The following is a 26087-nucleotide window of genomic DNA, read 5'->3' as shown; positions in this document are numbered from 1 at the left end:
GTAAGTCTGTGTGAGTGAAATGTTGGCGATGGGAAGGGAAAAAAAACTTTTTGGAAGTTTCTTAAAAACTTCAACAAAGCAACTTTGGATATCCAAAACATCCCAGGATATCAACATTTGCCGCAGATCCCTTCAGGCATCAGATGTGACAGGTGCCTCTGTGAGTGTGTGTCTTTGTTTGTGTACTGTATCTACTCACGCATGTGTGAGCGAGTATGACTTCAGTGGGCTATTATATCAGTGCGTCTCTCTGTAAGTGCACATTCAACCGTGCACATTTGTAAATCAGCAATCCTAGAGCGAGCGCGATCAAAGCGTGTGCACCTCTCCCTGACTCTGTGTGTGTGTTCCTGGCGCAGGATGTGTGACACAGGAGAGGGTTTGTTCACGTTCCAGACGCGGGAGGGGGAGATGATCTACCAGCGGGTCCACTCGGCCACGCTGGCCATCGCCCAGCAGCACGAGAGGATGATGGAGGAGATGGAGAAGAGCTCCCAGGTACATTTTTTATTTTGTGGTTGTTTTTGTGATACAGGCACACGGTTTCATTCTACTGCTGCCAACATCTCAAACTGCTAATAAGGAATGTGTCCTGTTGCAAGAATCACTTTTAAAGAGTCACCATTTGAAAACACGAGCACATAAGGATGCTTCTCTTTCATTTTAATGTTTCTTTATTGTATGTTTGATTTAATTCAGGCCCACAGGCATCACTGTTAGATTATTTTCAGAAACCAACGACTACACGAGCAATACATCATGACTTTACACACAAGAACCTGCATTCATCTCCAGGTATTACCTAGTACCGTCTTGGACCAGGAGCCCCATCTGACTCCCTACGGTTTTGGCCTCCTCTCCCTCCTTCCATCACAACACCCATCCATCCCTTCCTTCCTTTCTTCCTTCCTTCCTTTCAACCCCCCTTCTTCCTCCCCCTGCTATCATCTGTATTCTTTATTTATGTAGGTCTGCCGAGTGTTTGATGAGCCTTGACCATATGGCCGTGCACTTGGACCCCACCATTTGGGAACATTTCCAAATGCAGCTTTTAGCCTCAGCTCTATAAATCACATGGACAGCTACACAAAACTGACTGCTCAGAGTTGGGAATTAGCTTTGAACATGCTAATTCTGCCTCATGCTACTGAGTAAATGCAGATTTGTTTGCTAGAATATTGAGACTAAAATGTTCCAAGTCATTGTCTCGCTCTTGTAGTGCAAATAACAATCTAAAACACATCACCCAGCAGCACAACGACATCATAATCCCAAATGTTTCCGCAGCTCGTCTGCCAAACAGCCATTCAGAGAGGAAACATGCCATTCATCCTGCAGTGTACTGTACTACGCAGGCTCTTTGTTTACTGACATACCTAGAGCAATTTCCCCCGCTGTGAGTGAGTGACAGGAAGTGCAAGACACTGTAAGCTTCTTTCTGTGTGTGTTTCAGATCCACTCCAGAGAGACGCTAACCAAGTCCATCTCCCTGCCACGCAGCGCCTACTGGCAGCACATCACGCGTCAGAACAGCGTGGGAGATCTCTACAGCTACCAAGGTACAGGCTCCATGTTACTAATTATGTCATGCAAAGAGTTGCTATTTCTTTACCTGATTCTGTCAGTGGTTATGTGAGGAGCGCTTTGAGTGAGGCAAAGGAAAGACAGGCAGAGGAATAGGAAGACTTAAGTGACAGAAAGACGGAATATTGTACCCACAGGAGGAGGACGTGTCATTTTACAAACCTGCAGGCATCACTGTCTTTGTTTGTCTCAGGAATCAACATTTATTTTAGAGTTATTTATATTTAATGAGCTGTATGCAATTCAAATTGCAAGCAACAGGAGTCATTGACTTGTGATTGGACTCTATGTTTTGCCTGCGTGATGCACGTGAGACAGATGCCTTGAAAAATAAAACCACACTGATCCAACAAAGAGGGGCCGAGGATGAGACGGAGGCAAAAAACAACAACTGACAAAACATTTGGAGTCAATACAAAGGATTTGTTGTCCTTACTACTCCTTTTATGGTTTCTACAATATACTGGATCAAATTATCAATCAGTCAATCTTTGTTTATACAGCGCCAAATCACAATAAATGTTATCTGAGGACTCTTTCCACTCAGAGCAGGTCTAGAGCATACTACTGTTATATCATTACAAAGGCCCAACATCAAGACAGGATAAGATCCAGTCCTTTCTTACAGACAGGACTCAGTCTGATCTCATCTTAATCAACCATGAGCAGAGCACTTTGCAGCATTTAGAAAGTTACAGTGGCAAGGAAAAACTTCTTTTAAAAGGCAGAAGCCTCCAGCAGAACCAGACTCATGTGAGACACATATCTACTGAGACCGAGTTGGAGAGAGGGATAGAGGAGATGAAGAGAGAGTGAGACGATAGTGATGAGACTGATAGTAGTTATTGCCGCTGGACTCTGGCATGTCCACAGCAGCAGGCTGTCTACGGCAGCAACTCAGAGGAACCTACGAGACAAGGGAGCTCAGGGACTCCAGAAAGGTCTATGGTTAGTAACTTTAATGGGACAGGGATTTGTGTTTTTTAATCAAGTATATTAAAAACTCTGGATACCTCATCCTGTTAAGCATCTGATTCACAATAAGTGAGTATGTAGAAACACAAGATACAATAACCAATTAAAAGGAAGCAAAATCTTGAAAATGTACTGACAAATCTATCTGGAGCCAGCTGTAGAGATACTTGACCAAGTACAGCCAAGACGTCCTTTTCTCTGCGCTGAAGAGTAACCATGTATCCAGCAAAGCAAAATGTTCTCTTTCAGATACGTCTGCAAAGTAAACACCAGCATTTCTTCATTCATTATGTTCCATGAAAGAGCTCTCGCTTCTATGTTGTTGGTGGGTCTCAGTTTCACTGTAAATAGTAAGTCACACAGAGCTTCACTCTCAGTTCAGCTGTGTGAACCTGAAAATAAAAAATTGTGTGATTTATTTCAAATGAACAGGCTCTAAGTTTGCAGAGGCAACACCATCTTGTTGCTGATTTTTTAAATGTTAAACTCAAGGTCTGTACTCAAAAGAAAAAAACAAAATGCCGCTATTTTAGATCATTCATTCTGAACAGACCATGAAGTTAAGAAAATCTAAACAATGATTGGTTTGCAGGTCACTGCGTTGGGCGATTACCAAGTATAAATTTTGTGATCTGGAACAGATTTTTAGCTGCAGGTGAGTGCAGATAGCCCCCGGCTGTTGCTCTCCATGCAACCAGTTTTTTTTATTGCATACAGCAAAGCTAGAGGAAATTTGATTGGTCCATATACCTGGACTACAAACATAATACACATGGAAACCAGACCATGTTCTGTACTGAAATCCAGAAACCCAGTGATAGATTCTGCATTTGTAGATCAAATCTGTCAACAGAAAATAAACTTTTAAATAAAAACACAAATGGCACACTCTATTTTATACTCAAAATGTTATTCTTATTTGACTAGCTTTGACATATAATGTTGATCTCAGTAGAGGATGTTTATTAGTTCTGAAAACATAATTGTTCCAGTAGTTTGTGATCTCACTGCCCTTCTGATAAGTTGTTGCAGCTTGTGGCTCTGATAAAAAGGTGCCTCATATTGTAAATTTGATGCTTGACGTAGGTATAAACAGATTTAATGAATCGCCTATAAACCCAGCGCTGATAGCTGGCACTAATTTAGTTCCAGGTTAACCCCAGCACATTGCAGACCGGTGATGACTCTTAGATTAGTCATGAGCTTTGTCATAATTGCTTTCTGATTGTTCTGAAGTGAGTCACAACACTTTTACTTTAATTCTTAAGTAATAAAAGAAGAAAAAATAGTTTACTTCTGTTTTTACTGCAGGCTCTGTCAGCCCTTAATGTTCACTTCATTGACACATTGAAAGTGTTTTTGTGTGTGTTAATGTGTGTGTGTGTGTGTGTGTGTGTGTGTGTGTGTGTGTGTGTGTGTGTGTGTGTGTGTGTGTGTGTGTGTGTGTAGACCAAAGGCAGAAAGGTGATTAGTGCGCTGATGAGATTATGCTCTGTCTATGGTATTAGTTGATTAGTAGACTTATCTGAGGATTATGGGCCTTTTGGCTTTCACTGATAGAGCCAAACAGAAAGCCAGGCGAGAAGATGAAAGTCGCCCTGACGTCATGGTTCTCTTTTGAACAGCTGCGGCCTGTTTGTGTTTTTTTTTCATTATCATTTAATTGTGGCTTGATAAGCTTAAAAGCAAAAACATGGGTCCTCTCTCCCAACATGTTTTTTTTTAAACTCATAAACACATTAAGTGGAGAAGTTTCCACCTCAGGGTCATTATTTATAGGCTCAGTCTCTGTAAACTTTTATTTCTTAAACTCTTCCCTCTCCAAACTCTGGTGAGCAGAGGAGCTTCTCCCTCATCCATCACCCTGGCATCTCCACTGCTCCTCCCACACTTTCTCCGTGTGTCTGTCCGTTTCTGAACAACCCCCCGCCTTCTTCTGCTCACACACATTCAGCTCTAACATTATCTCCCCTCCTTTCCCATGAATAAATTGAATGCATCAGTGTGTTTGAGGACATAGCAGAAAAAAGGTCTCATCAGACAACCCGGACGACAAGGGGATTCTGGGGAGTGACAGGAGTTTAGTTCCTGTCGTGACATGCGATCTTTGGGCTGTGGAAGGCATGTCAGGAGACGCACACACCAACACAAACACACATCAGGTGCGGCCGCTGCTGCTTTTAACTTTTGACAGCCATTATTAGATGAGGAGAGCCGTGTGTAGTGATTGCATTGATTCCTCGTTTGCAGAAGGTCTTCACCTCCCTGGAGCTCTTTGGCACCCTCTGAACAAAGAGCTCTTAGAATGACCTTGTCTGCTGAAAATGTGAAATAAATACAATCTGACTCTGTAGTGAGGATGTTCAAGAATTTCAACACCTTCCTCAGATATAAAGGATTGTTTATTTTTAACCAGTGATACCTCAGATCTTGGCTCATGCTCATCAGGCTCAGATGTTTGCCTCAGTGTCAACAATAACTAAGTCTGTAGAGCATGAACAGGGAGTAAAGCTGCATCGACTGTCATGAAGCACAGCTGCCAAATGGAATAAATGGGTTATAGACCAAAAAGAGTGAATACGTTTTCCTCTTTTCTCACTGTGCTGACAGATGTTACGGTGCTGCTTTTATCACATGATGTGATTTGAGCTCGACTTAACAGCTAAACCAAAAACTGGTAAGCTATTTTAGGAGGCAAATCAAAAGTGTGTGAAAAAGCCAAGAGAGCTTTCAGGTTTGTTCTTAATTCTACCTCCTTCTTTACACACTAAACCTCCTCTTTATAAAGACAGAACATCATGCAGTTGAGTGTCACTCTTCTTTAACAAACACCTTGTTTTATATCACACAGTTTCTGTATTATTTAATGTTGAAGTTTTGATAAATACTGCACAAATGATGCTTTAGAGGGCACATTTATTTAAGAAACATTAAAATCTATCATTATATTCTCCTACATTGAAGGCAGTTAATGACACTATGATGAGGAATGGGGACCAGGGAGGATCTTAAAGTTGTCCCAGAGTGATAAACACAGAAATGACAGGTGATTGGACAGGAGAGGGGAAAGTTAATTTTGAATAAACACAAGATGCTTGTACTCTAATGAAAAGGATTAACATTCAGCAGGAGAAAACCATCCCATTACGCCCTCATCCAAATATTTATGTACGACTGATAAGTGACAAACCCTATGACATGGCCATTACTGTCCCCCACCACCTAAACATTAAGATACAAAGACATGTAAAGAGGACAGGGAAGGCAGAGCCAGAGTGAGAAGTCTGTTTGGGGTAGAGCTCATTCTGTCCCAGTATGGCTGTATTCCCCTATTTTCATGAGGGAAGAGAAGAAAGGATGAGAGAAAACAGTTAGAGTCTGTAGAGAGATGTTAGAAAGAGTATAGAGAAAGGCAGTGCAAGTGAGACGCCTGTTTGTTGTTAGGCTGTACGCTCTACCTCCCCTCTTACCTTCCTCTATTTTCATTTAGGAAGAAAGTAGACAGTGGAGATAGAAAACTGAGAAATGCCTTTTAAAGAGATATGAGTAAGATGCTCTACCTCCCCCTCCACCATTATTTAATGAGGGGAGAGTGGAGGGATGAAGAGAGAAAGCAAGGGGGCCTCTTAAAAGAGATGCAAGTAAGAGGACAGGGAAAGCAGAGCTAGGGTGAGAGGTCTGTTTGGTCTAGAGCTCTGCCTTGGTTTAGGCTGTACGCAATACCTCCCCCTGTTTTCATGAAGAGAAGAGGTATGGAGAGAGAAAACAGAGGAGTGTCTTTAAAGAGACAGGGAAAGGACAGCCAGGGGGAGAAGTGCCAACACCAACAAACTACACTAAATGGTGAGTAACCCCTTCAGACAGGTTCTTGTGGTGCTTCTGGGACACACTCCATCGATTGAAAAGTAGGAAAGGGTAGATGGCTTCATGGCTCTAATTGTGGTTTCCGCTTTGTCTGTTGACATTTGCGTTTCCATTCAGTTATCCACCAAAACAGAGAGGCCAAAAGTTCCTCACAGAAGTTTCAGATTTGCCAACAAATTCCAGAAAACCATGAATGATCAAAAGATAAAACTCATACTTTCTCAAAACACACAGCTTCAGCCTTCAGACACACACATGTATGTAACAGACAGTGGGTAAGGCTGCTGGTTAGCTGTTTAAAAGAGCTAAAAGTGGTACAGTGCTACTAAATCTCTTCACTGGAGTCAACCTCAGAATGAAGACCTCCCCAGCAGTAGTTAACGTTGGCTTCAGCAGGTATTCAGAGACTGTTAGGCCCCTTTATTCTTCTATAACAATGATTATATTAGCCAAAATGGATTAAGCAGCAAATAGAGGTAAGAAATCAGGAATTTGGACCATGACGGCTGGCTGCTTCAGCTCCTTGGCTGTGTCCCTGCGTGCATGATGAATATCCAATCAGCACAGTCAATTTGCTGAGTCATGCTCGGGTTGCTTTCAAATACCCTGCGGGTCCGGGGGAATAATTAAGGAACATAGTTTCCTGTCCCATTGAGGTTTATTCACCTGTGTTTATTTCTTTGCCTCTGTTAACGTGACGAGCTGACAGTGATGTTCTCTTTTATTTAAAGGGATTTCACATCGTTGAAAAATACATCCCCAAAAGCCTTGTTTGTGGGCACTGAAAGGAATATTTGTCAAATGTGTTGTGTTGAAGAGAAACTGAGGGATGTGGAGGTGTTAAACATCTTTCCTTTATCACCTGCGTAGCTCTAGGAAACTAATTTCAGCCTCCAAATAATGACTCAGATGTTGAAATCTCCAGAAACTATACAGCCGAACAGAACATCTCCACTTTGTCGTGTTTTCCACCTCCAGTCTCCTAATGCTATTCACTCTTTTGCATTTCTCTGGAACTGCTGTGTTCTCTTGAGTTTGCTGATGCATACAAATAAGTGCACTTTAAAGTTTTGGAGTTGAAAAAGCAAAAGGCGCCTTGCCTGTCGGAAATGGTTCAATTACCGACTCTAATGGTAGAATGGAACGGGAACAAGAATGCCTGTATTTTTTACTTGGACCCATTTTTCTGTAATTTTTTTGCCATTTCCCACACAAACGCACACACACACTCACACACACACACGCACACTCTTTCTTTGCGTTTCATTGTGCTCCACAGTTTAGTGGCAAAGCATTAGCAAGTCTAATAGAACGGAGTGCTGTTCTTAGTTTGATACGAGGGGGGTTTTACTGTGTGGGAGCAAGTATCAGAGGCACAGGGACAAGATGATAGGAGAACAGGAGGATAACACTATCTTTTCTGCAACAGGCGAGGAGGAACATTGTAGATATGGATGCAAAAAACTGAATGCTATAAAAAATTCATTACAGGTAAGAAAGCGTTCAACTGCTTTGGTGTCTCTGGTGGATTCTTGGGAAGTTCTCAAGCACTAGCAGAACTTATATGAATCCAAACTCAATCCTCAGGCTGCTTTGGACTTATATTTTTATTCGTTAAAGGGAATTCTCGCTCCTGCGGTTGGTTTTTACCACACAAAAACACAAAGCTTCACATCAGCAGCCTTGTGTATTCCAGAGTTTGCCTCTCTTTCTCCGGTTACAGCTGTTGCTAAAGCGCCAGCTGGGGAATGACGGTGTGAAAGGAAAGGTGCAGACAGATGTGAGTGTTTGTATCTACATGCGAGCATAAAAAGGTGCTTGTGTATCCAGGGTTCGCCATTGTATCAGTCAGAGTGTGTATGAGCGCCCTCGCTGCCTTGTCGTGTCTGCTCCGGCCCAGCAGCTGCCACCCCGGGCCAGATAGGATGACATGACCTTGCCTGGTAATGAAAAGGCACTGACAAATCACTGTCTGCTCTTCATAGGGACCAGAGAGCAGGAGGAAGAGGAAAGGAGATGCTGACACACTTGTGTTTGTTTGTTTGTGTGTGTGTGTGTGTGTGTGTGTGTGTGTGTGTGTGTGTGTGTGTGTGTGTGTGTGTGTGTGTGTGTGTGTGTGTTCTTTTTGGTACTATTTGTTTCCTGTGAGAGTGTTTGTGAGTGTTGATATCTATGGTCCAAAAGGAGTGTCTCTCATCGGGGGTCTGGCATCACAAGCAGTAACCTTTGGGGCTGAGAAATGAAGCCAACAAAGAAGTGACTTGTGGAACTGAATTTCTTCCAGTGTCCACTTGAGGCTGGCTCTAAAAGGGAGTCAATCCCCATTAGGCCCAATACTAAGATATACAACTTTTAGAAAAACACAGTTTTCGTCTCTATTGTTAATTCCCAATTGATAAGAACTGCACAGTGGCTGAAATCTTATAAACCTCGTCTGTTTTAATTTTATCAAGCCTCACAGCGATGGTTTGTGTTTGCTCTGAGCCACAGATGACGCAGATGGCCGTCTACTGCACATCAACACAGCTCATTCAGTCACTGAACTTAAACTCCTTGGCCATGTTTGCGTTGTTGGCGCCTTTTGGAGATGCTTCAATGCAAATGTCAGTCAAAGTTGAAGTCCTGCAAGGCAATTTATCATACTAACGAACAGTCTGTGCCTGAGTTTTTTCAGTGTTTAAAGACGTAGTTGAATTTTATTGATATCTTAGCACTAGTTAGCAGGCACTTATTGTACCTGGCTAGTTAGCTTGTTCAGTGTGATACATATTATGTTAATTTATTAGTCAGCCAGTGCACAGGGGTCAGAGTTGTTGTTGGAGGGAAGACTGGTTACTTGAGTGTTGTTCACCTGTTGCTCTACCAGCACCACATGAGCCACAAGTTTGCAATGTTCCACAAACTCTCTTAGCTTCTGTAATGTGATTAATAGACAACTGCACTAAGTTACCACCACAAGTAGAGTCTATTCTGGTAACCAGCTCAACAGTCAGCCAAAGATCTCTTGGGTTTTGGCATTAGAGGTAGAGATGTGCATGTTTAGCCAACATCATTATCCTTGCTAGTTGGCACCAGAATTTCTCATCGGTTAAACAAATTCTTAATAATGTTTTAAAGCGGTCATATATTGTGTCACGGACTGTTGCAGTTAATAGCCAGTGCTGTAAAGCTATAAGGCTCTACTACCTGGAGGTAAACAGGCACAGATGACAGATGTCAAGTTGTATGAAGGCTGAGTCTGGTTAAACTGACACATAACCACTCGACCAGCGCTATGAGTAACCAGCACAGATATGTAGACGTTAACCTGCGAGGAGGACGAAGGCTGGTGGGGCTAACTCTACTAACCTTGCAAACCAATTTGACGTCACTTATCTGCAGATTTTGGGATCCGTTTTTCTGTTTTCATGACAAGTGAATAAGTCACTCTGGAACATCCCTAATAAAAAAAGTCTTCTAGTCTCTGTCTGTAGTATTAGTAGTGGTGTCCATGTGTTAAGTGGGTATTGTCTGTATGCAGGGAAACAGTTGAATCCATCAGCAGTCTTCAAATGATTCAAATGATTAATTCATGTCTTTAAGCAGTTTTATGTATCAGCTCTCTTTTATTGAGTTGCTTGTTAGGCTGTAAAAAAAAGGAAACCCTGGACAAACTGAAGGTCTTTGTCGCTCATCACTGGCTACAACGGAAGCTCCAAAAAGTTGTCCAACGCTCGTACAGCCTATTACAGATGCTAGCCAATGGGTTCTTAAATTGGGGAGCGAATTAATTAGCCACAGGTGTAGTCTGTTCAGTCATGATAACTTGGCTCCACACAAAAGCTGCCTTTTTGTCCAACTATGAAGGAATTGCACGAAAAATAAATTACTGAATGGAAGTTTATTCTTGCTAATCACTAAACACACTGGTAGCCCAAAATCGTCCATCGCTCTTAGAGGCTAAAACAGAAGAAAGCTGCTAGTCTCTTAAATTGGCGAGGGAATAATTTAGCCACAGGTGTAGTCTGTTCAGTCATGATGACTTGGCTCCTTTCAAAGTCTGTCTTCTTGTCCAAATATGGTTGATTCTGGCAACAGAAACCAATATGGTGTTGGCCAAATGGTGAATTTGAGGCTTCAGAAAGGCAGTGGACAAACCAACAGGTGACGTCAAGGGAGGCTGCGTCTGTTATTAAATACGTCTATGGACAAACGTTGCTGCTCATGACAGAGGAGATGTCTACACTGGGCTTCCTGCCTCTCCCTCTTTCAGACTAAATTGGCCTTGCTTGAAGGGAGGGGTTGTCTTGGCAAAGATGAGAAAGGGATATGCCTGGTTGCGCATCAGTCGTTTCAGCAATTTATTAAGTACAACATGGAGGGGAGAGAAAATGTCACCCTTTTTTTTTTACTTGCAGTACATGGACTGAGCTGCATTTAAAACCTTAAGCTGGAGCCTTATCTCATTTCTCTTTATCCCAGTGAGGGCTGGAAGGAAAGAGTAGTGGACACAGGTGTGTGTGTGTGTGTGTGTGTGTTGGTATGACTCACCTGTAAGACTGCCTCTGTTTTGGTCTCATCCTCACTCCCACATCAGCCCCTCTGTGTCTTCCTCCTGCTAGCTGTTCCCTTACCTCGCACAGGAAAGAGCTTTTTTTTTCCCTCTTTCTCTTCTCCCTGGCTTTCTTTACTTCTGCATCACTTCCCTCCAACACACATTTCTGTTTTTAACAAGACTTCTCTCCCTCCGTGACTCTCTGTGACATGCATTCACGCAGCCACTTGACATTGATTGCCAGGCTGACTGGGTCATGTTTTATATTCCGTTGTGTGGTGAGGTTGGCAGTGCGTCTCACAGTCTTAGCCCTGACTCTCTTTGGTGGCAGCGTGACTGGAACACTGAAAAAAATGTGTGTGTGTTTGCTTTGCTGTGAACGGTCCGCAAAACTATCGAAGAATCCTGTTTGATAATCACGATCTGACGGAGAGAAAGAACCTCTCTCTGTTTCCTTGAACGTGGCTGTATCAGAAAACAAAGCAAAGCGTAATTTCTCAGTCAGATTTCAATGAACCTTACATTGATTTTATTGTAATGACACACTCACCTGTGTTAGGAGGATGCTTGTGTTTAAGTTGCACTTGATTACAGTGTTGTTTCAGATTTTGCACCTCCTGAAATATTTATCAGTGGCCACTTCCACCTTGTTCAGTGCATGATCAGCAGTCTGCCAGCCACTTTATCCTCAACCTACCTTGCTGAGCACATCTCCAAAACAGCATCCTAATATATTATTAATGGTTTCACAGTTGCAGAGAACAGCCCTCCACCCACAAGTATCCATTACCCCATTTGCGATGCAGTTAACAAATATGAACTTCAGAACAAATTGTTCCAATTAATTACATTTAGGGAGGAGAGAGAGAGCGGGGAAGAAGGGTGGAGATCAGTCTGACGTGAAGCTGTGTGTTTAAGGTGAAAGGTTGATTTCCCATCACGTCTGACGCTCCAGCTTTAGATTTATATATTTTTTACTGTGCGAGAACCACCTACATCAGCCAAAGGTCTTTAAATGATTATTTCCTCTCAGTGAGGAACAGCAGGATTATTTTTGTCAACATATTAAGATATCAGCATGGACAGTAACCAAGCAACAGTTGTATCTTGAATATATTACCCAGAAGAAGCAGGATGTATTTGTTTTAAGGTTAAAAAACACACATTCATTTTCATTCTGCTAAAAAAAAAAGAAGAGCTCCACTGACTCTATCCCCACTTTTTTCCCCCCACAGGAAGCAGCCTGTCAATGACTTTCATCCCTCGAGCACAGACCTTCCCCAGCTTTCTGTCTGATGAGCCAGAACAGGAGAGCCAGCACCAGGAAGAGGCACCGTCGCCCTCTAGTGGCTGTGAAACCAGTTGCAGCCTGAGACCTGTTCAATGACACAGAGTTGCTCCCCTGAAACTGGACACTTTGCCCTCAACTGTAGAAAGGATGTAGAAATATGTATAGTGACGTGTAATATATCATTACCTGGTGTCAACTGTAGAGCGAGTGTGACATGAGAAGGATCCTGAGAAGTCTCTTTTGTATGTTGTGTGAACGCAGCAGTAGCTTCAGATACTTCACCAAAAATCCTGAAGGATTAGTTTTCATGTTTTTTTTTCTTCATCATTTTACTCTTAAAGCCAGGAGGACTTTGTTTCAATCCCTGCACTGTACATTACAAGAAGTTTGAGGTAACAGCACACAAAGTTTCACCGTAAAAAAGAAACTCTTTGATTTTTTTTTTCTGAATTGGATGAAATCACATCAGACTCATTCCCACAGTTCGCTGCCTCAGCAACCATTTCCAGAGAAATTTCACCACTCTTTGACATTACTGTACTTCCCCCTCTCTAGAATGTGAAATTGATCAACGGCTCCCACAAAAAATACTCAACATTGAAGTCAGTGATGAATCAGCAAAAGCTCTTTAAAGGTTACGACCAGCAAAGGGAAAAAGTCATTCAGAAATATGCTCCAAGGATATCAGAGTGGACTGTGCAAATATCTTAAATCCTCAACTTTAATCTGCCAACTCTACATTGCAGAGCAATTTAGGTTTAATGGTGTCCCAGCTCTTCTTCAGCCTCATATACAGTATTTATAACTGGTTTATTAGTGGAAAGAGAACAGCAGAGATGTTGGTGAGCTGACTGGCCGAGTTAAACAAGGCAGAAGTAAATAATGGCGTAATAAGACCACTTTAAAAGCTGTGACATCTAAACCAAGCTGGTTGGTTGTATTTCAATATGAAAATAAAAGGATTGGATTAAATATGAATATTTCCAAGACGATCTGTGCTCAGTGAAATATACTTAAGAGGCAACAGTCACTGACATCCTGGGATAAACACGCATTTTCAGAGAGACGCATTTTCAGAGAAACACTGGGAAAGATTGAGTACATTTTAAGCCAATCTAGTTTCAAGACTTGAAAGCTAAGCTAACTCCATTTCCACCTTAAAATATCACGACTGTGTCTGAACAATCAATATCAAGCTGTCCTGCAGCCAGTTCATAGTTAGCCTAGCTTTCAACAAGCCTGGGAACAGCTAGCCTGCTCTCCCAGACGCTAACAGCATCCGTCAACCAGCACTTTCAAAGCCATAACTTGTTCCTTTTAAACTTTAACTTTAGTGCAGAGTAAACAGATACACTACATGGTGTTCATTTGTGAACCTGCTAAGGGTAGGTAGCTTGATTTAACTACCTGGGTTAGCATTTCCCTATTCTCCAGTATGTTAATTAAGCTAACCAGTTGTTAGTAGGGGTGTCCCGATACAACCTTTTCACTTCCGATGCGATACCGATATTGCAGCCATATGATCTCAGCACAAATCATACATAATTTTATTACTTATTTTGTAGTAAGGAATGTTAGAAAAGGCTTGATCAAGTGATATTACTCAAACAGAACAATAGTCAGCAACAGTAGGTGTGAGAAAAACTGACTTATTGTTAACCAATGGGTTACATACATTTTAAACTTAAACATAAGAATATACTACAATTGAAAAAAATAAATAAGAAGACCCTGAAAAATAACCTCAACAAATCCAATAAAAACAAATTATGCTGCCAGGGTGGGGGGTCGAGCTTGGTTGGCTCTCCAGTAATGTAAAGGATTGTTCTTAAGTTCAATAGTGGCCTCACAGAGGTACACGCCACACGGCCGACATCACTCCTACTCCTTGCGACTTTGTTAGCAACTTAGCACACGCTGTTGTGATCACATGGGCTCTGGATTCTGGAATGGACTGCTTGTATGGGAGGGTTTATATCGGAGAGTTTAGATGCAGTCCGGTATAATCCGATACTCGTTTTTTTTGCCGATATCGGACCGATATCTGATATCAATATCGGATCGGGACACCCCTAGTTGTTAGCGCTACATGATAGCTTACATGAGAGTTGAAGTTGAGAAAACTTTGAGCTACAACTGCATTACAAATAAAGACTGATCATTAGCCAACACTGGTTAACTTAAAAACAGTCTCTGATCCTTTAGCCTGACTAACTTGTTTAGCAGTGTTGTTTATGTTAACAACACTGCTAATCAGAAACAATTCATTGTAGTTTTCGTGGCTGAAATGAACAAAATCAGCAGAAAAAAAATAAATATTTCAGTGAACCCTCCTGTAGCATGTGAGTTATATTTCTGTCCACTACAGCTGTGATGAAAATGTTCTCCTCATCGTCCTCCTAGAGTAAGAAGTGCCTTCCAACACAGACTGCTGAGTGTGAGACTTACCCAGAGCATCCCCATCTTCAGGCTTTGAGTTTACCCTTTCAGACAGAATTTAGCTCTTAATCTTTCAACCATTTCTGAGTCCTAAGTTCCGGCAGACCCAGCTGTGAAATGCCATGTCACCCCCAGAAACATTAAGCAGAGCTCCTTTAGTCAGTGGAGGAAAACACTTGTCTCCTGTTGGTGGCTGTCAACACCTCTTGAAGTCTTTGTGGTATAAGTGGTTGTGCTTTTTGTTTGATTAGAAGACACAGACCTCCCACTACTGCAAACTAAAAAAAAAGGATCCAAATGACAATCAGTTTGAGGCAGCAAATCAGTTCTTTAATAAAGTTTGTATTCACTTTGATTATTTTTGTTGTTAATATTATAGATCCTGTAGAGCCACAAGTACAAGCACTTATTTTATGTTGAAGTTGAAGTTTGCAGTCGGTCACTTTATCTTTTAAGCTGTATTTAAAAGAGCTCAGCCTTTACGTTAATTTGAGCCTCAAACAAAGTGCCCATCTTGAAACGTTGTTGCATCACAAAGCCCATCGTTACCGTACATAGAAACATGGTTGTTTCATATCTGGCCACATTTCTGCAAGAGTAGTCTTGAGTCTTAGCTCAAAATGTGATAAATGTATGTATACTAGTTCCACTACATCTGGACCGTAAGAGCCAGTACAAACCCAGACAACTGGACAAAGTTATAGAAAACTGTGTTTATCATTTGCTCTTTTTGTTGCATATTGTAGCCATTCACCTGTTCGAAGGTATGACGTGATATCTGTTGCCACATGATGTGTCCACTACGTTTGTTATCTGTTCCTGTCAAGTTATTTGTTATTAGCACTTTGAATACACTGAGTGTAGGACTACAGTTTTCACTAAATGTACATATGTAATGTTTTTGATGATACAAGGGTAATAAATTGAATGTTCTACCATGTTTTGGCATGTTTTTTTTAAGCTAGCTGGACATTTTAGAGGCAAGGTAAGTGACATTTCATTATTAAACATGCTTGATGCTTTCTGATATATGCTCTCTCTGAATGGATTTTGACCTGGAGTTTCAGTAGGAGATGGATTTGACTCTCGTTTAATGAAGCTAGAGCTAAGCTAGCACGTGGTTAGCTCCTTGTAATGTAGGAAAACAGATGATCAGGCTTAGTCCAGAGCTAACAAAGTCTATTTAAAGGAGCCTCTTATGTAATTTCTTCATGTATGTTAAAGAAAAAAGGAAAAAACTAACATTTAGTTTTCTTGGTGCTTCATGTAGCATGGGCTAGCTGTTAGCATGATAACTGTAATACCACTGTAATATTATTACTTTGCTTTTGTAGAGATTGAACAAATAATATATGATCCACATTTTTTTACAGTGGTGCAGTCACCTAGAAAAGAAGCTAGTCTAGCTGTTCTGCATTTAGGGTTGCCAACTTTCTCACTACTAAATAAGGGACAGGTGCACGGTGCCATGGTGGTGTGAGCATGATGTGTGAATACAGCATAATATTCACATTCTGATTCAACTGGAAATGCAGAAAGTGTGTGTATTCCCTTTAATCTTTACTGTATCATTATGTAACCTCATATGAATGAACCTTAAAGAAAACACAATTTGGCTCTTTACATCAAAAAACAGGCAAAAGAAAAATTAAGTGCAAAAGAGGAGTATGACTCACCAAATTTACTTTTTCCATGGATACTTTTTGCTGCTCTTGACTGACTCAAGCAGTCTTTTGTCCTTTTGCACAGCCAGAGAGAAGTCCTTACATGACGAGGCACAGTTTACAGATATTTAAAGTTCATTTTTGATCAGGTCTGTGCTGCATCTGTTTCTTCAGTCTGACTATTTAATGGCCATCAGAGAGGAAATCCTCTCCACACCTTTTTGCAAGACTTGACGCATTTGCGCTGTATACAACTGATGCACGTGAGGGGGCCTGTGATTGGATGACAGGCGATGTGATTGGCACATGATCTGATACTGCTGTTTTATCTGATCTAGGATCTGTAGAGTGCAGTCTGATGCATTTACAAGAGTTAATAGTCAATATACGGGACAATTGAGGTCCTGTATGAAACAAACCAATTTAGCCCAATATACGGGATGTCCCGGTCTATTACGGGACAGTCGGCAACCCTATCTGCATTGTTCAATAATTGTGCTAAGCTAGGCTAACCAACAGCTAGCAGCAACGTAAAGACCTATGAATGGTGTCTGTCTTCTCATGTAAGGCTCAATATGAAAGCAGATTTCCTAAAATTTCACACTATAAGTGATGCAAGTATCCATTACCCAGAGCACTGTATTTCCTTGAAGAGGTGTACACCAGTGTACAGTATTTCTTTCACTTTGGTTTCCTCACATCACACTCTCACATTAGAGGAAATGAAGAGTTCACAGTTCTGACACCACTTTATTGGTACCACTTGAAGTCATTTACAGTCACACACATCAGTTTCAGTATTGCTGGTCAACCACACGGTATGACATGCCTCACAGTCGAAAGCACACTTGCAGCTTGCTCTGTTTTTCCAGGAACAGCAAGACGAGAAAATGAAGGCGCCAAACGGTGTGTTTCCGAACTACATTGTCCCTTTGTGTTCCACATTTCTAACTTGTCCACACTTGTCTTGTTCTCTAGCAGGATAGCCTGCATATCCATTACTGCCTCTGCCACTGCCTCCATTTCTATGGAGATAAATGAATCAGATTATACGTAAACAACACACAACTCAGGCGTACTGCTTTAAACTTCAAATACTGATTTACAAGAGCATATAGGCAGGGGGAGAAATCATTTACAAGCAATAAATACAACTTGGGAATGTTGTGACAGCTTATAAAACTGTGCAGAAGAAAGTCATAAGAACAAAAATATTTATCATTAGACTAGACCAAATGGAAGATTAACTAAAGCACAGGATTAGCCAATTAGAGTCGCTTTCATAATAAGAACGCGCTGTAACTAGAATGCAGTCATCCTAGACAGAGAGCTCTTAGGGGGAAGAAACAGTCTCGAGTGATGGTACAGTGCTGAGTGAATGCTTTTCTTTGCCGTTAGATGATTAGACACTATTGTCAGGCTTTGAATGGAAACCAGGAGGGATGAAAGTAAAAAGAGAGTAATTACACAGGCTTTTGTCAATCGTTTTACTCAGGGGTTGGGGAAGTGAAAATAATGATTATCCAAGCCTTTGTCTGACGTTTTCTGCACAACGGTAACTGTCAAACATAGTTGTCGCCCAAAACAAATATTTCCTGGACAGTAATCATGAAATACATCCTACATTTGATAAGTGGGAGCAGAGCTGGACTCTGACAAAGCTGTCATTTTGTCCACTTGTTTCAAATCACAGAATGAATGTGAATCAGTGTCATTCTGGTCCCTGCATCCCATCACAAGCTTAAATAAATAACTAAGGTCAGCTTTACAAACACGTTTACTTTGCTTATTTATTCTTGAATCTGCGAAGGGAACGCCTGCTCATTTATAAGGGAGCTGATGTCTGGTTTTGTGGGCTCTCACATTCGGCAGGTTGGCATAAACAGGGCAGTTTCTTATCTGCTTGGACTTCCGTGCACTCCTGGGACACACAGAGATGTTCTCATAGAAGTTTGGCTGTGGATATAGATTGTGTTAGTATATGAGGTGTTAGAGACATGTGACAGGTGGTGCTGTAATGACAGAGCAGCAGCTTGACAGAAAGTCATATTATACATGTGATTGGACTCAATATTAAATAACTTATACATGATATTACATATTTACATGATACATTTATATGTTTAAATGTTCTTTTAACTAGTTTGTTGACATGTTGACCAGCTGCCCCCAAAGCCATCACACTGTCATCCACAGCGTTAGTTGAGTTAGGAAACACATGCAGGTTCATTAAGACAGAACGTGTTGTATGAAATAAAATGAGTTACTTTAAGAGTTTTAATAAAGAGGAACAGTTTTATAATTAAGTGCATGTCTGAAGAGGAGGTAAGGAAGAGCTTTAAATGTATCAAGTGTAAAGACCAGAGTAGAAATGATAACTAAGGTGAGGCTCACCTGACTCTGGGACGGGTGCAGTTTGACTCTGTACTCCTCTCTCCTGTTCCTCTTCCTGCAACAATAAAACAATGTAAGGTTGTTTTTTTCTATCAGTGAGAACATCTGTTTACAACCTCACACATCACTGATCATTATTAATGCGTACATTATGTAAATAACTAACATTTTAGACCATGCTAGTGGCTACTGCACCACTTCGGTCAAGTCGCCAATATGCCAACAGCTGTATCATGACATTTTATGCAGTTTGGACACTTTGTAATTCATTGTCCCCAGAGGATAAATCATAGTGACATTTTCGTGCAATGGTTTCAAGCAGTTGATTTTAAAACTCCAAGAGTGGATGTAAAAGATAAATCACAGGAGTGAACGATGAAAAGGGCGGGGCAGGAAAGTCAAACTCCAAATGTATCAGAATCAGGCGGCAACCTCCGGTCTAAAAATATGAGTCCAATGCGGAAGTGCAGTTCATTGAGAATCCGCTTGAGGCCGGCTCCAGAAGTACCGGAAACCACATACACACCAATTCAAAAAAGCTGATCTTCACAGCAGAAATAAACATGTTTACAGAGTGGTTCAAAAAACAAGTTTTTACCAGTCTTCCAATGAGAGGCACAGCTGACTTGATTGACAGGCGGGAACACTGTAGCTGTTGGCTAGGAGGCTCAAAGCCCGCCTCTTTACATCACAATCGCTCGACAGCAGCAATATGGCTCCCGCAAACGCTTGGCCTCAAAACAGCGCTTCAGAAACAGATGGGTGACATCACGGATACTACATCCATATTTCATACAGTCTATGATCAGAATGAATGCAACCAATGACGACAGGCTTCCTGTAGATATTGTTTTGATCCAAGTCACTGCAACCACAGCATGACCCCAGATTTATATTTCATGTTTTTTTTCTTATTATTTTAGATGGAGGAGGATCTGTGAGTCCACCTTGAGAACTTGAAGAACTATTAATAGCTGAACCTGCCCTCCTGCAGTATCATCAGGTTTACATTTTACACACTACAGTTTATGAACAAAGTTATGAACAAATGACATCCTGCTCAGCCGCAGTTATGAAAATACCTATGTAAGATGATGAAGAAGGTAAATGCAGATCAACATAGATCAGCATGCTAACAGTGTGAGCATGTATATTTAGCTAAGGAACATCTCTCAGCTTCAGCTGCTCCAAAACTCAGCTGATTGAATGCTGACAAAGAGATTAGATTAGATTTTAAGATTATTTTATTGGTTTTTAAATCTCTTGATGGTCTCGGCCCTTCTTATTTATCAGATTTGCTTTTATCATATGAGCCGGTGAGAGCCCTCAGGTCTTCAGGTAGTGGACTTTTAATTGTACCAAAAGTAAGAACAAAGACTCACGGTGAGGGAGCTTTTTATCATAACGACCCACGTCTGTGAAACACCCTACCTGAAGATCTGAGTGCTGCACAGAGCATCAACATTTTTAAAAGCAAACTCAAGACCTTTTTAGACTCGCTTTTAACTGAGTTTTATTCATATGACAGTTTTATTTATTTATTTATAATCTAGTTCAAATTTTAGTCACTTTTATTCTATTTTATTTTTTAATGTACTCATTTTTTTATTTCTGAAGTAAAGCATCTTATTTTCTTGTAATGGTTTAATATTTTAGTGCTTTATTATCTCTGAAATTTATATTATTTGGGTGATTTTAACTTCCTGTGTTGAGTTTTAACATCTTATTTTACCTCCAGTGTTTCCTCATTAACATATCATGAGAGTGTTTCCTCAGTTTGTTCAGCAACTTCTTTATTTTTTATTTTAATTTTATTTTTATTGTTTTTATTATTATTGTTGCATATATTGTGTTCTTAACCTTAGGATTGTGGGGTAGGTTTGGGGTCGGGGTTAGGGGTGGCATCTTTTTCTTAATTTATTCTAATTTAGGTTGTTCTTATGTACAGCACTTTGTGTTACAGTGTCATTGTATGAAAAGCGCTTTATAAATAAAGTCTGATTGATTGATTGATTGATTGATTGAAAGGCAGAGCTGTAAGAATGTTCTTACAACTTAAAGCTCCAGTGAGTAGATGTAAACTGGTATAAAGACAGTGAAACTGATAGCGATGCCTCTTAATACAAAAACACACAAACCTACCAACATGAAGATCACTTTTTTCTGTTTTTTTTAAATGCTGCTGCCACTGGGTCGGAGTCAGACCAAGCAATTAACAGCATGGAGACATGACATGTTACTACATGTTACATATAACTGCTTTTATTCTGGCTTTTTGTTTATCAGTCTGTTTGATACAAATATTCATTTTAGCTCTGGTGATAACTCATTGTTGTCTTTACATATCTGTGTTTTATTTCTGTTGTTTAGAAAAGCTGCTCCATGCAAATTGCCCCGAGAGCATAGACTATAAATAATGGACGTAGTATCCGTGACGTCACCCGTCTGTTTCTGAAGCGCTGTTTTAAAGCCAATCGTTGGCGGGAGCCATATTGGAAATGCTGAACTCAACCTAACTGCTGTTGAGCGATTGTGACGTACAGAGGCGGGCTTTGAGCCTCCTAGCCAACAGCTACAGTGTTCCCGCCTGTCAATCAAGTCAGCTGTGCCTCTCATTGGAAGACTCGTAATCTTAAAATCTTCAAAATTGCTGCGTTTGAAAAAAGATCACCCCCCCGTACAGTGTGTGCCGATCGAGAAATGAGCTATCCAGACTACACTCATTTTGTACCAGACTGTAAACATGTTTATTTCTGCTGTAAATCGTATTTTTTGAATGGGTGTGTATGTGGTTTTCGGTACTTCCAGAGCCAGCCTCAAGTGGACACTCAATGAACTGCAGTTTTTAACACTTCCGCATTGGCTTCATTTCTCACTGCCTGAGGTTGCCGCTTGCCCGAGAGGCATTAATAAAGCTGTTTGAATTATTATTCATTGACATTTTCTGCAGACTAGTCAAAGTTAGAGGGACATTTCAAATTAAAAGACAGCAGGACAGTATTTTTTTGGTAGCAGACTTCAACAGACTCATTATCAGGATATGATCCGTGAAGAACTAGAGAGACAGCTCTTGGGGCGCTGGTGGCCTAGCAGTCTAAGCGCCCCACATATAGAGGCTACAGTCCTCGTCGCAGGGGTCGCCGGTTCGATTCCCGGCCGGTCGATCATTTCTTGCAAGTCTTCCCCCACTCTCTACTCCCCACATTTCCTGTCTCTCTCCACCTGTCCTATAAAATAAAGGCAAAAAGGGCCAAAAATATAACTTTGAAAAAAAAAAAAAAAAAAGAGAGACAGCTCTGTCCCGTCAAGGTCAACAAAACGCTTTGCTTCCTTCTATACATTAAATGACAACAGGGTCTTACCTGTGCCTCAGTACAAGTATAAGAATGACGATGAAGAGGATCAGCCCAGCAGCTCCGGCCCCAATGTAAATGTACATCATGTACAAAGACAAGCTGAATCCCCCTGGTTATAAAAAAAAAGAAGTCTAAATCAGATAAAATGAAAAGGGCTGTAAAGATAACGCTGTGGTTTCCCTTGTGTTTGTGGTTCCTGACACATTTGAGACTTACTTATTGCTCATGACTCACAAACAACACAGCATGACACAGATGTGCAGAAACAGCTCTGTGAGATATGACACAGGATGCTGTGGTTTTGAGTCTCAAGAAATGTTAGACACACATCACCAGCATTGTTTCTTTGTATTCACTGCGTTTCATGAATCAAAGTTTTATGAAATACTTTAAAATACTCCATGTATCAGATCTCTGGTGTGAGTGCTTGAGGTCAGTTTTTATACCTGGAGGGGGCACAGTGAGCAGCACAGTGGTGGTCTGCACTCCTGCATCCGTGCTGAAGGTACAGCGGTAGAAACCCCCGTCCTCCGGCTCCACACCTGTCAGGTGCAGACTGATGTCCAGGCTGTCTGCACAGCTCACCCTGCCCCTGTCGCTGTAGTCTTCGCCCACCAGGCCCCTCTCCACCTTCTTACACACTCCGATGATGCTCCAGGGCAGACCGTGGGGCATCTTTTCCAGGATGACCTGGTAGACGGTGCCGTTGTGCACGTGGTTACAGCTGATGTTGAAGTCGTCATTCTGCACTGCAACCAACTCTGTGTCTGTTTCGATCTCTTCTGGGGTGGGGGGCTCGGTGCCGTTGTCCTCTTTTGGGGGGATATCTGCGTAAAAGAAAGAAATCAAACCACATAATGGAAAGGAATAATCAATTACGTTTCATTTCCAGCGTTGATTCTTTTTAGTCATTGAGTGGGTGCACAGTAAATCAAGACTGACAAAGTTTCCCCCACTGTACTCCCCGGAAAAATCTGTTACCTAAATCTTCCACCTGAATGTTCCTGGTCCAGGGGCCTTGGGGGAAAGTCTGAACAGAGCAGTGATAAAGTCCAATATCCTGGTGGGTGACATTCTTCAGGGATATACTTCCATCCATCGGCGTGGTCTTCAGGAAGTCTATCCTCTCACGGTAATGGTAAGAAAAAGCAACGCCATACTCAGGGTGGAAAACAGCTATCGGATCCTTGTCTGGTACCTTAGTCCAGGACACCATGCTGAGGTTGCCGTTCCAGGGGCAGGAACAGTCCAGAACCATGCCTTCCTCCAGATGGACTGTGATGGCATCTTTCTGCTGAACAGCAACTGTAAAAAGAACCACTTGGTCTTTACTAAACTTCATCATAATCTGGACAAATAACAGAAATATTGTTTTGATGGAAGGTGCGACAGATGAGAATATTACAAATTAAATCACATATTAAAAAAAGACGTTTCAGACTCTTAACTAACTTTGAATTCTTGGTATGTGATAGTTTAAAAACAAACTTCTGAAAAACATATTTACCTCTTTACAATCTGGCAAAAATAGACCTGTTTTTCCTCCTAAATCTCCTCCAGTTGAAGATTAACACAGCCATTCACAGCTGAGGCCATCCCTTGGGTAATGCTAATTAGGCTAATTTGCGCCAGCACACATAAACACAACTGACAATAGCTGGTGATCAAGCTTCCAAGTTTTCGAAGCCTTTTATCCGAGCTGAATGACAACCGATTTCAAGTCCAGTGATGCCTCTGAGAGCTCTGGCAGGTTTAGAATAATAATGTCTTTCTAAAACTGAGAATAACAAGCCTTTCCATCAACGATCAAATCAATTAAATACAAAAGAAATGGTAGATTAATGAGCAGAAATGTATAATCTGACAAAAGTGAAGCAAAAACATGAAGTAAAAAGTCAGTCCTCTTTTCTGAGTGTCCTTAAAGAAAACAATCACTTCCTCTTAAAGTGTTGAAATAAGACTCCTGAAATATCCTCCTGTAAAAGCTGATAAATAATCTCCTTACCTTTAAGGAAAGGAAGAAAGATGAGTACCATGAAGTACCAGTGGTCCTTTTGTACAGCTTCCATCTTGCCCCACCAAGGGAGAATGAAAGCAGCATTGATGAGACGAGTAGAGAGGCACCCGAGCTGCACTTCCTGCTAGCTCTCTGGCGACGGAGAAACACTTGAGCTACTGGAGGGCACACTTCATGGTTAGCTCACTACTAGCTCATCCCACACACGGGCACTTTATCAGCAGGGCTGGGAATGGGAGGCAAGCTTATTGTGTAATACTAGGGTGGGGTCCACACTGAGGTTTTCTAAATTACTTTAAAAGTGCTGAGTATAAAAAGTTCTGATCTTGATGATCATTTTAATTCCTCAGTTTTAAGTGCTTTGGGTAAATTTTAAAGATCAAAAACAAAACTCAAGGAAGTGAATCTTTCAAGCAGAGCCTTTCTAAACTTTAAAGACATGTTTTGGGGACCTCTTAGACCAATATATATTGATGAAAAAAGCGTGATATGTCCCCTTTAAGGTGTGACTAGAGGACGTAACAAACAGGGGAATTATTCTGGGTAACAAATAAGTGTTCCTGTGTATTTACGATTTGAATATAACCATGTATACAATATACTATATAATGTTGCAATATGAGCACTACCGTACGTTTGACGTTTTTTCGCTTTTGTTATTATTTTTAAATTTTTTTGTCTTTCTTTCATTTAATTTTTTTATTTTTTATTACTTCTATCTTTCCCTCCTCTCCCTCAAACAGAACCGTACCCTTCACACAAAGTTGTGATGAATGCATAACACAAATATCTGTCCTATCAGAGGATGTGCATACACAGGTAATCTATTTTCCTTTTTACTACAATTATCAATATAAGTATAATAATAGTTAAATTATTAATGTAACTATATTAACATTACTTTTTTAGTTGATGTAAAAGTGTTGCACTATTTTTGTCTTTTATGTCACCATTGATGTATTATTCCATAAATAATTATACAAATGTGTATTAATGATCATGTGATCATATCATGCATATTGAATATAATTTTATCAATATTTAATCTTACAGTGAACTCTGCATGACTTGTCTCTATGTAGCCGGATCACTCGATGCAAACTCCTGAGTAACTTTCCAAATCTGTCTAAGGACAAAATATCAGACTGCTTCAGCCGCATCAGCTTCAGGCTGATCTGTCTGAGTCTGTCTTATAGAGGACACTTATAATGTAAACAGGGTGTAAGCAGGAACCTGTTGTAGTTAATACAGTATCATTTAAGACAGCTGGTATGACGTTTGAATGAAATCCACTGAAGTTATGTAGCGCTGCAGAAAATGAAGTGTTGTTTGAAAAGGTATTGAATAAGAGCTCAGTGAGGTTCCTTGTGAATTTACATAAGGTATAACTTTCTTATACAAGATATCATTCTAGACTGCTTGAACAGACAGAAGATTTTTCAGTGTCTTCTAGTTCCAAATTCATCTCATAACCATCAGTCACAAACTGAATTGTTGTACTCGCTAATATGCTAAGGTTTGCAATACACATCACAGAAGGAAGGGCCACAGAAATGAAAGTAAACACAGGGTTTTCAAAAGTCTGAGTAGTTTTTTTTTTGTTGTCACCAACCAACCCAAAGTGGTGTGGTGCGAAAGAGCACTGAAACCCACAACCACAATGCACCCATCTACAACTGGGGTACTTCCCAAAAAATACACCACATAGTATGATATATTGGTCCATCATTTCAAGTGAAATCCCACCACACAAATATCCCCCACGAGTACTTTATTATTAAAACAAGTTCATAGTAGGCTTGTATAAAACATGATTAAAGCAAATAATAAATAACATCACTTGTTTAGCAGCTGGGAGAGGTTTTCAAGGCACTTCATCAGGTACGTGTTCACAGGCTCCTGCTTGTTTTCTGCATCTGCTGCAGGAAAACAAAAACAAAGGCAGGGATTCAGCATGAGGACAGGTGCG

At 40.9% G+C, this 26087-nt stretch overlaps 3 protein-coding genes across 7 annotated transcripts in view; 1 reads left to right on the top strand and 2 right to left on the bottom strand.

The window, feature by feature from the left end:
* The window catches only part of dok6 (docking protein 6), a 67525-nt gene extending 51898 nt beyond the window's left edge, over nt 1-15627 (top strand). Inside the window, exons 6-8 of the mRNA XM_034706993.1 lie at nt 360-498; nt 1454-1559; nt 12193-15627. Coding sequence (XP_034562884.1) covers nt 360-498; nt 1454-1559; nt 12193-12344 — 397 coding nt within the window. The 3' untranslated portion in view covers nt 12345-15627. The remainder of the gene's footprint in view (nt 1-359; nt 499-1453; nt 1560-12192) is intronic.
* A 1454-nt stretch (nt 15628-17081) lies between these two features.
* On the bottom strand, nt 17082-24461 carry cd226 (CD226 molecule). Of its 4 annotated transcripts, none has more exons than XM_034705916.1 (6): nt 24107-24461; nt 23083-23406; nt 22548-22928; nt 22108-22210; nt 18746-18800; nt 17082-18307 (listed from the first exon to the last, which is right to left on the bottom strand). In XM_034705916.1, the coding sequence occupies exons 1-6, from the start codon at nt 24168-24170 to the stop codon at nt 18173-18175; spliced, it is 1062 nt and encodes a 353-aa protein (XP_034561807.1). In that variant the 5' UTR covers nt 24171-24461; the 3' UTR covers nt 17082-18172. The 4 variants fall into 4 exon arrangements, with proteins under 4 accessions (XP_034561807.1, XP_034561804.1, XP_034561805.1 ...); XM_034705913.1 differs by having other exon boundaries at nt 17082-18272; XM_034705914.1 differs by having other exon boundaries at nt 17082-17376.
* A 1413-nt stretch (nt 24462-25874) lies between these two features.
* The window catches only part of rttn (rotatin), a 47775-nt gene continuing 47562 nt past the window's right edge, over nt 25875-26087 (bottom strand). For both annotated transcript variants that reach the window (XM_034707047.1, XM_034707048.1), the window contains one exon: nt 25875-26037. In XM_034707047.1, coding sequence (XP_034562938.1) covers nt 25955-26037 — 83 coding nt within the window. In that variant the 3' untranslated portion in view covers nt 25875-25954. The remainder of the gene's footprint in view (nt 26038-26087) is intronic.

This window comes from Notolabrus celidotus, chromosome 17, assembly GCF_009762535.1.
Source record: "Notolabrus celidotus isolate fNotCel1 chromosome 17, fNotCel1.pri, whole genome shotgun sequence".
Classification (NCBI taxonomy): domain Eukaryota; kingdom Metazoa; phylum Chordata; class Actinopteri; order Labriformes; family Labridae; genus Notolabrus; species Notolabrus celidotus.
The sequence above is the reverse complement of the archived record's forward strand: the minus strand, read 5'-3'. Positions and strand labels throughout refer to the sequence as shown.